This window comes from Gavialis gangeticus, unplaced genomic scaffold (assembly GCF_001723915.1).
Source record: "Gavialis gangeticus isolate Ggan-Ray unplaced genomic scaffold, GavGan_comp1, whole genome shotgun sequence".
NCBI classification, from domain to species: Eukaryota; Metazoa; Chordata; order Crocodylia; family Gavialidae; genus Gavialis; species Gavialis gangeticus.
The window spans coordinates 74030055-74040401 of NW_017728994.1; the positions used below are offsets into that span (position 1 = coordinate 74030055).

The 10347-nt window shown below is 39.7% G+C and overlaps 1 protein-coding gene and 1 non-coding gene across 2 annotated transcripts in view; both read left to right on the forward strand.

The window, feature by feature from the left end:
- Positions 1-2803: 2803 nt before the first annotated feature.
- Positions 2804-2876, forward strand: TRNAR-UCG. Its single transcript has one exon. It is a non-coding gene; the product is annotated as a tRNA-Arg (tRNA).
- Positions 2877-10131: 7255 nt separating this feature from the next.
- Positions 10132-10347, forward strand: part of GLRX3 (glutaredoxin 3) — a 50172-nt gene continuing 49956 nt past the window's right edge. The window contains exon 1 of the mRNA XM_019503010.1: positions 10132-10249. Within this exon, the coding sequence (XP_019358555.1) occupies positions 10185-10249 (65 nt within the window). The 5' untranslated portion in view covers positions 10132-10184. The remainder of the gene's footprint in view (positions 10250-10347) is intronic.

Consider the following 10347-nt stretch of genomic DNA (forward strand, 5'->3'; position numbering starts at 1 on the left):
TTAGGATGAGTTTATAACTTGTATTCAAGTCACTGGAAAATTCTACACAGAAAATTGCTTATTCTGGAACAATGCTATCTCCTGGCTTTTCAATAGTTACAGTGGTCTTCATCAAATGAGTGCTAGTGAAAACTGCATGCCAAAGACATCAGTCCACACTGAGATCTAGCCCTTGGATTTGGTCAGGTAATGCAAAATGTTTAGATTATGGCCACTAGCAGTCAGCAGGAAATGCTTTTGCTGGTGGAGAACTCCCCACATCTTGAAGAGATGACAGAAAGGACTTTTACACTAAACATCTCTTCCTCAATATAGGGCATGTTGGAGAGGAAAGGGACATTTTATTAACAGGAAGATAATGGGAGAGTGGAGCCCAGCTATACATGTTATCCACTGGCTATATTGGGGATTATAAATCTGAGATATAAATTAGAGCAATCTATTGACTGTTTTTATTGCGTAGGATTGAGGCCATCACAGATTAATTTCCTGAATTGGCTCCCTGCCTCCCCTGCTCTTTTGAGTGAAACTCTGGTGCAGGAGAGAATCTCCCTTGTTGAGTTATACAGGTACCCAACTTTAGCAATTGAGATCTTGTTCTCCATGAAGGATCTAGTAAGGTCTACAGACAGCATACATTCTGTTCTGCTCTTTGAGCTTTAAGACAGATCTAAAAAAATCCACATTTTAAAAAAAATTTATCATGATATGTGCTTTACAGAAAAATAATGCCAAATCTGTGCAATCCAGAACATCTGAAGCATGAGTCCTTTCAGCATTTGAACCAAACCCAAATCCATCCACATCAATTCAGTTATTTAATTATTTTCAAATGACTCTGCCACGTTGCCCCCAGAGCCCACTTACGTTTCTTGCCAGTACAATTGGCATTGTTAACTGGCTCCCTATTTATATTTACATCTTTAGAACAATAGGATATCGTATGAGAAACATGCATTTTGTGATACATCTATCTAAATGTGTCAACATGTAGCAAGGGATTTCCTTTGAGCAGGTGCAAGTTTTGGAAAAAATCAGCTGTATTAGAAAAGGAGTTGCATTTGAAAAAGGCTGGTCTGACTTGCCAATTGTGAAATTAAGTTTAAATAATACCTAACAGTAATTTCTTTCCATTGATGAGTATTTTCCCAGATAGGAAAAAAGTTTATTTCAACTGGGATGGGGCTTGACATAAACATCATGCCCTTTTAAAGTACCTTATAAAGTTGCAGCAGCTATCTACTGGAAGGGGGTTGACCTTGTAAAATGAAAGCAATATTAATTGCCCAAACTTAGTATTGTTTGGCTTTAAGTAAAACTGCAGACAGTGTAATTGTAAGATTTAATAACAAACATAGGATATAGATCACTTGGATACTTTTTTCAGTACTGACAGATACGAACATGATGCAGTACATTATAGTAACAAAGAACTTATGGGTAGAAGAGAGATACTAAATCGTTAAGCCAATGCCCCTACAAACTGAGCATCTCTTCTTCATCAATCTCTTGCAGTTGAGGATGATTGTCTTCTGTGATTGTCTTATTTAAGTGTCCAAAGATGGCTGATGAGGCCCCTCTGGGGTTGATAGACTCTACTGCAGCGTGGACATGTGTTTCTGTATGGGGTGGGTGGCTGGATTTTTGATTTGGTCTGTGATGCACTGTTTCTGCCACTCCTACTTTTCCACCTCCCATTGTTGTTGTCAAGTTTCAAAGTGCTGAGATTTCTTCAGCACTTCCTCCATTTGGGGTGGTCCTGGGCAATAGTCTCCCATGAGTTGACATCAATGTCACATTTTTTTAAGTTGGCCTTGAAGACATCCCTGAAGCACTTTCTTTGCTCTCCTCTTGAGCATAAATTGAGTGTATAGTACCTTCAGTACAGGGCATGTCAGGTATTAAACTCAAACTAGTAAACCATAATCAGGATTTAAGCTTATGTTGTATAAGAAATAAAGAAAAGTAGGCATGTGGTAAAGTAGGCTGGACATATGCCAGGAGGGGATAATACAACAATACAGTTCAGTGTTACAATATTTATGCATAAAAAACTGCTTTTCATTTCATTGCTCTTACTACGTTGGGTGAGTTTCATATCTATGTTGTCCACTTTTCTTTTTGTTCCAGCTAACAGACATTAATTTCCTAAGACAGAAAAAGATCAAGGCAAATGTTTTGGTCAGTGTCTTGGGTACTAATCCTAAAATGTCTCTTTTGCAGGTAATTTGATAAGGTAATCTCCAGCAAAGAAATGGGGATTTACCTCAATCTTGAGAGGCTGCTGATGCCACCTACAGACTATCAACTATCTCTACAGCTGCTAAACTCACAAAAAGTTCTTTGTCTTTGAAGACTATTATGAGATCCATTTGGAGGACTCTGTGCTTTTCTGCATTAAAAGAGAGATTACACTGTGTCCAAAAGTATTTGATTTCTCTTGACTGGGATGTTTTGTGCACTTTTGAGTAACTGGAGGATTTATGACTCTATGCTTTGATGTTAAAAAAAAGCTCTGATAGACTTGTCATGAGACACATTTTTATTTATTTAAAACTTATTAGATCCTATCTCGACAGAGCATTGCTCCACATTTGATCTTAGCCCCACCACATAGCCTTTCTGTAGCAGTCACCCCATTTTTATTGTCACTGATGAAAATAGCCCTTTATCTATTCAACTAGCTTTTCCATGAGTTCCAGTGCATCATATGTTTTCTAGTTGGTCTAATCCACTCCCATGTCTTCAATTACTAATTTTAGTCTGAGAACTGACAAATCTTCCTCTCACCATCTGATAGAGTGGCCGCATGGCCTAATGGATAAGGCGTCTGACTTCGGATCAGAAGATTGCAGGTTCAAGTCCTGCTGCGGTTGCGAAACTCTGGGTTTGCCTCTAGTAGTGACACAGGCAGCATTCCTGCCTGCCATATGGGAGATCTGGGTTCATGTCCCAGCTGAGGTGACTTGGGGTGAGTGAAGTAACAAGAAGCAAATCTTCTTACTCATTTGAGTCCCATTTCTCTTTTTGGGGTTTTTTGTTGTTCTCCCGCCCTGGCGGGGGGGTCGGGCTAGAAGATCTACTAGGTCCCTTCCGACCCTTAATCTATGAATCTACGAATCTATGATCTGTCTCCCTCTAACCGGCAGAGACATAACCAGGCATTTTGGCTCCTGGTGCATGTCATGTGCAGAGCACCTCCCTACATGCTAATATGTAACAAATTACTTCCATTTCATTTGGTGCCCCCTGCACTAAGATACCTGGTACCAGGGCGGTGCTGGCACTACCTTTGCTGTAGTACTGCTAACCAGTTCTGCATCTTAAATTGACTCTCTCACTCTATATGTTTCACCAGAAGCTTCAGCATATGGGTAAAATTCTCATCTTTCTAAATTCAATGTCAAAATTCAAATTGTTTCCAGTGGAGCCAGGGTTTCATCCACCATATCTAAAGGTGAATCCTGGCTTTTCTTTTCAGAACCTCCCCATCTCTCCCCTTTTCTGTCACTGTTAACAGCAGTATCATCTTGCCAGATTCCCAGACCCACATCTTCGCCCAGAAACTCTTCTTTGAACAGTTTTATCTTGTATCACACATCCATCACAGGCCATTTCCAGTTATGGCTTTCTTACTCCATAAAGATCTTGACTTCTTGTTTTGTCAACAAAAGTTATTTCATTCCCTGTTGTCATACCCATTTTTCACTGTTTCATAGTTTCATGGTTGTTAGTGGCTGGAAGGGACCTTATAGATCATCGGGTCCAGTCCCCCTGCACTTGGGCAGCAAAGACTGCTGGGATCAAATGACCACATCAAGATGTTTTCTGAAGATCACCAGGGCTGATGACTGTACTGAATGTCTCCTTCCTTGCCCCTCTGACACTTCATTCAACCCATTTGTAATGCACCTTCTGTGCTTACCCTTCTTTGCCCATTTCTTTCACCATGTTACCTATAGGAACCTATAGGAACAATATGTAACCAGGTAAAGTAAAAAAAAAAAAAAAAGATTGCTACAGATTTTTCCCCTGAAAGCCACATAGTTTGTTATGTATTACAATGTTACATATTTTGTTATATGTACAGGGAAATATGTCCTTGTACAAAATAATGTATCTGCTTTCTAGAGTAATTGTTAACCATCATCAGTTTCCCCTCAGGGCTTGTATCTACTCTTTTCTCTGGAAACTGGAATCACATATCCTCTGTCCATTGTTACAGCTTTGTCTAGTGTTGTGTCAAGAAAGTGGTGTCAAGGCCTACTAGCCTAAGTAAATATATCCCTTTGTCCCACATATAAATAGTGATACCAGGGGATATACAGAACTAGAATTATGGTTAATTGTGTTCATTTTTAATGGGGAATTCCCTGCCAGAATATTATTAAATAAAACCTTTCTGTTAGAAATACGTGGTTTGAGTGCTTCAAAAGGCGCTTGCATGTTATTATTAGCAAATGTTTTGAATACACAGATTTTTGTAAACTGACTGAATTATACAAGTTTAGAGAAAAAAGTGCTACATTTTTGAGTGACTGCCCATTTAGCAATTTAAACTATTTTGTATCGTTAGCTTAGATTTGGATACTGCTTCTATAATGGGGTTCTGCACAACTTGAGGTGAGCAGTAGATCAGCTGGGCGCTATGGGAGGTTTGCCAGATTAATTTGGCCTGCTGCCTGTTGTTCAATCTGGAGCCATTGAATCCTTGGGTTTCCCTGGGACCATGCTGCCAAATACTCCATATGGGATGCCCAGAAATATAGCTTAACGTTAGGGAGATTTAGTTCTCCTATGTCTCAATGGGCCTATACATTTTTAACGGCAAATTCTTGTTTTTTGCCTGCCAAATGAACCTTGAAAAGGTCTTGTGAAGCTTATTAAAGAATGAGGTTTTAAATTCTCTGAAGCAGTTGCAGTTGACATAGGAGACTGGGGATATTTATTTTGAGAAGCAACATCCTTCTTATAATTATTATAAGATTCATTCCTAAAATTTAATAGCAAGGGTTAATGTTTAATTTTGGAATAGTCCTTAGATTTGAGAGTATGTTAGCACAGACACACATTAATTCCATTTTGGGGTGATTTCAAAAGAAATTGGGCTATTATCTCAGGTTCAAATTCTACAAAAATTTGTTTAACTCAGTTCATTAACTGAATATTGGCCAGTAGTTATATTTGAAGAATGAGCAACCGGATTATGAAGCAAGCAGCAAGAGTTAATTGGACTATAATAACACATTATGATTTTATTGCATAAATCATATTCCTTTTCTGTAATTTGAAACTCATCATTGTTTCCATAAAAGGTTCAATGACTAAATAAAACAGGGGTAGTAACAGAGGGCATCTTTGTCCAGTTGTATACGATTAAAAGGGAATGATAATTCACCATTACTACACAGATTTGTTTGTGGGGTCATATATTGTGTTATTATTAAGGCCCTCAATTTTGTTCCCAAGCTATTCTACAGGGTTAAATACCCTTTTTTAAATGGCCATAAAACAGCTGCTAATATGAGCTTATATACTTTTAGCTCTATCTGTTAAGGTTTTCACATGATCTACTAATTAAAGTCTGCTTATATCTGTTGAAAGAACTTATCTAGCTTAGAGGACAAGTTGCAAGTTAAGATTTTTAAAGTTGTTATAACCAAAATAAATAATCTTATCAGAGAAAATTTTATGGGTTGTTCTTAGGTTTATTTATTTTTAATAACTTGTCTGTTTCCTCTTTGTGATAAAAAGGCTTCACGGAATAGTAACTTTAAAGACATTATTCAATAGTACAGAATGTTAAAAAATTTACTGGATATTTTTTTTATTTCATTAAAACTTTTTTGATTGTGTCACTCATTTCCTGTAAAATCACAAACCTGTATGGATGGACTTCCATGGTGGGTATGTGTGTACATGTGTACATGCACACCTATGTTTCTGATGTCAGAGTTGTATTGCAGCCATGATAGCTGAGGAATTATGCAAAAGGCAAGGATTTTTGTGGTGATACCCTTTACTGGAAAAACTGCATGGTTGGGATACAGTCAGACAAGCTTTTGAATGCAAGGTATTTTTTTTCAGGTCCTGCATCGGGTCCTTAATATTGTGCTTAGGAGTAATTCCCATGAAACAAATTGGGAACACTTAAAAGTAAGCATGTCAGGCAAGTCTTTGCAGGAGCAGGGCCTACATCTGTTACAATGTAAACTGTTTTGTGCAATATTAATAATTTTACCTTAAATATAGTAAATTGAGATTTAACTGTTGTGATGAACAATCAGAAATGATCTGGTTCTACAATACCTGTCTTATGACTTAAGATTTGATTTCTGGTGTAATTTAAAACCATACAGGCAACCTTTTTATCTAAATTATTTTATTTCTTGGATGATGTATAGGACAGTGTACACATTCAGTGCATCATGTACTGTATCTGCTTTTACTTCCAGTGAGTCATATTAATAAAATATGTATGTATTATATTAGACATTGCAATAGTAGAAGGTCTTTCTGTAAAATAGAAAATACTTGCACTTTGTATTTGTAAATGTGTATTTTCCAAGGTCTGTGCTGAACACTCTTTAGCAGAATATGCAAATAAAACTCCCACGTGCTGCTTTATAAAGTCAACCAAAAGTGACTGACAGAGTTTCCTTGTTGAGTAAGGAAAAATTAAAGAAGTATGAAGATAATCTTATGGCAGAATCTGTTTTCAATGGGCTGGATTTTCCTCTCCCTACAAATGCTTAAAACGGGAGTACATTTCTGTTCATATTTCAGGCAATATATTAAAGTTTTATGAAGATTGTACGTGACATTTAAAAAGATGACCACAAAACTTTCTTTAGAAGATGGTGTGTACATCATGTGTATACTTCAGTTTGCTTAACTTTTATCGGGATTAGAATTTTTATTTTCTCTAAAGGCATTGCAAGCACATAAGTGTAATTGGAGAAAGCAAAACTAAAATATTCACTCTTAAGACCTTGTTTCATTTCCTCAGAACATGATTCCTCATCACAAGGGGTAATCCTAGCTCTGGGATCATGAATTGTAACAACTGCATATTTATGGCCAGTGAGCATTAGGAGTGAAAATCTAATTTGTGGTTGACATTCTATCTGATGTATTTCAATGGACTAGCTTAGAAAATATGAAGGGAAATGGTAATATGTAGGTTTTGGACAACAACCTGATATGAATGATGAATTCTACAAAAAAATCTTGCCTATCAAACTTTGTTCAGTTTTTAAGAGCTGTCTACCCTTATGGGCATAATTTAAATTACCTGCTTTTACATTATACTATGATTGCTCCTGCTGATTTGAGAGGGTGCATTCCTGGCACTACTTTGAAGTGGATGATTATACAAGAGTAAAATATACATGGTTTTATCTTGCGTTCCCCTTTTCAGTTAGAGAGTCCTAATCCCAGGGTAAATTTTGATGCGAGTCTGTGACTCCTCTTAAATCTAAAACAGTCTAAAATGACATAATTGACATCTGTCTCCATCTCCTCAGTATGTAAATTACTCTAAATTGGACTCGGCCACGTCCACATGAGCCCAGACATTTGTTTCTCTGGGGACAAGCAGCAGAACACCTTGTGCCACTGCTGCTTGTCCCCAGGGAATGCCCATGCCATGTGCTCTCTGATGTGTGGCAGGTTACCTTGGATGGCCCCAGCAGTTTTACCTGGGGTTCTGGGGGCTTTGGGGGAGCTGCAGCTGCAGTGCTTCTGCAGCTGGGAGGCTGGCTGGCAGCTGGAGCATGGCTTTGGCAGGCTAGGCTCCAATTTTGGGTGGCATGCACTTCTGCCACATGCAGCACCCCAGTTTTTTAAGGTATGAGTTTTTTTGACCCAAGGTAGCAGCGCAGGGATCGCCTGCATGTGTGATGTGTGGCACCAGAGACGGGTCTGTGGTGCCACATACTGCATGTCTGTGCTTGTCTGGATGCTGCCCTTGAGGCCTTTTTTCCACTAGGAAAAGGTTGTGTAACTCACATTAGCTAACATATGGTAACTAACAACATTTTCTCTAGTGAAGATGTAACTTTGCAGCTCATCTACATGGGGAAATTCAGAAAAACTTCATCCAAATTATTAAAGATATGAAGAGTGGGGTGGGGTTTAAAGTGGCTTTATTTGGCTTAGTTTAACAATGTTGTAAACAAGCATCTTTTTAACATTAAATAGTAGTTGCCAATGTTGCTTTCATATATAGCACAGATTGCTTAGTTGAGTACCTTTGTTTAGAAATTTTTTTAGAAGCATTTTATTTTACTTCATTCTCAAATAAAGCTGCAGAATTTTAGTCATCAGATTATTTGCACTTGCCAACTTTCAGGTGATTCTTGGATGGATGATAGTTAGAAGATAGTACAAGCATTACTAACCAGTAGGTAAAAACATCTGGATCCTTAATAAAAATAGGTTTATTATTTTATTCAAGAGAATTAGTTTTAGATTTATGCTTTGGAACCTTGGCAATATATTTCTTAATGTTAGTGAAATGTGCCACAAATGACTGAAAAATGAACAACAGAAACTGTACACTGTGTATAATAAACACCTTTTTCAGACCACAGTAAAATAATGAGATGAAATAAAACAACCTCAGTAACAGCCCATTCTTCCATGGGTGCAAATGCTGCCAAAGCAGTTAAATGGATGTAATTTTACTGTAAAAGTCCTGTCTGAATGCTGGGTGCCATGTTGACAATTCATACCCTTGCTAAACAGGAGAGCTTTGAAAGAAAAACAGTAGTCACTTGCCTGTGGAGTTTTAAGATCTAGAACTTTATCTAGATCTAGTATAAGATCTAGTATTTTATGTAAAACATTCTTAATTGATGGTATTCTACAACATTTTTCAGGGCTAAGAGGTATCATTTTGAATGTGCACATACAGAACCCGCATAAAGCGAGGGAAACCTGCACTCAGAAAAGCTGAAGTGTGAATTCAAAACAATAGCAGTATGCTGGTGTATCTCCCCGTGCAGACTCTTTATGTCAACTGGTATGAACAAAGCGGTGTTTCCTGGTACAGGTTTCCCTCATGTTATGAGGGTTCTGTATGAGCGAATTCGCTCTTTTGTGATGACCCTTTTTATACCAAAAATTCGTGATATGCGAGGTAAATTCCCTCTTATGTGATCGGTGTGGTGGAAGCCCACAGTCAGCTGCTTTGTGTGGTGCGTTGTAGGAGTGATGAGCACCAAAATACAGTCTCCTGTGTGGATCCGTCTGTGCTCCTCGCTCAGTCTGCATCACATGTTTCTGTAGCCGCCATCCCCATGATGGTAAAGTTCAACACCACCCTGTGGTTGTGTGAACTGTCTGCTGTTGGGGAGTACTGAAATTGTCTTGTAAAAGTGATAGACATGGGTCTGGGGGTCAGGACAGTCGAGGTCTTGCAAACTATCCCTATTTGCTACATTGCAAAGTGAGTTCCTCCTATGCGAATTCAAGTTATCCAGGGATGTGTTTACAGCATGAAGCGAGGGAAACTTGTATAATTTTCTGCTCAGCCTAACAATGCTTGAGCCAGGGTGAAAATAAGGGCACGAGTTGCTTCTTGTCACTATTTGACCACCCAGCATCTTTATTAGAAGCTCAGCTGCTCGTGTCCCTATTCGTTACACTGCAAAGCAGGTTCCCTCTATGGCAGACAAGATTCTTTGGGTGAATCTGATATCTTTTATCTGGTTCCTTCTATGCCAATTCAAGTTATGTGCCGTTTTCCAAGAATGCATGTACAGCATAAAGTGAGGGAAACCCGTCTAGAAATACTAGTATACTGTGCTGCCAAAGCATATAGTATCCATAGCATTAAACAAAAACGTACCGCTGTGGAAAGGGAGATGCACTGCCTGGACAAGGTGTCTCTCTCTCTCTCACAGCTTCATATCCTTGACTAACCAACTCCGGCTGCAACATGCACGCGGGTGTAGCTCGCTTGGCCTTAACACGAGCAGGGAAACCCCTGACGAGGTCAACGCCGCCCAGAGTAAAAGGCTCTCACGGCCGAGAAGGCGGGCAATGAGCAGCCCCCCCGCCCGGCAGAGGAAGGCCCTGTGCGCATGCGCGGGGTGGGGCCGCTTCTGGCTGGGCAGCTCAGACACACGTGCTGCAGGCGCCGCCCGCGTTCCCTCCCGGCCTCAGCCCCAGCCGCAGCCATGGCGGCCGTGGCCGAGGCGGGATCCCCCGAGCGCTTCCAGGAGCTGCTGCAGCAGAAGGGCGGGTACGTGCGGCCAGGGGTCGGGAGGGGACTCCGCGGGGTCTGCTAGCTCCAGCCCTACCCCTACCCCCCGGTCACTGGCTGAGGGGAGGCCCGAGGGC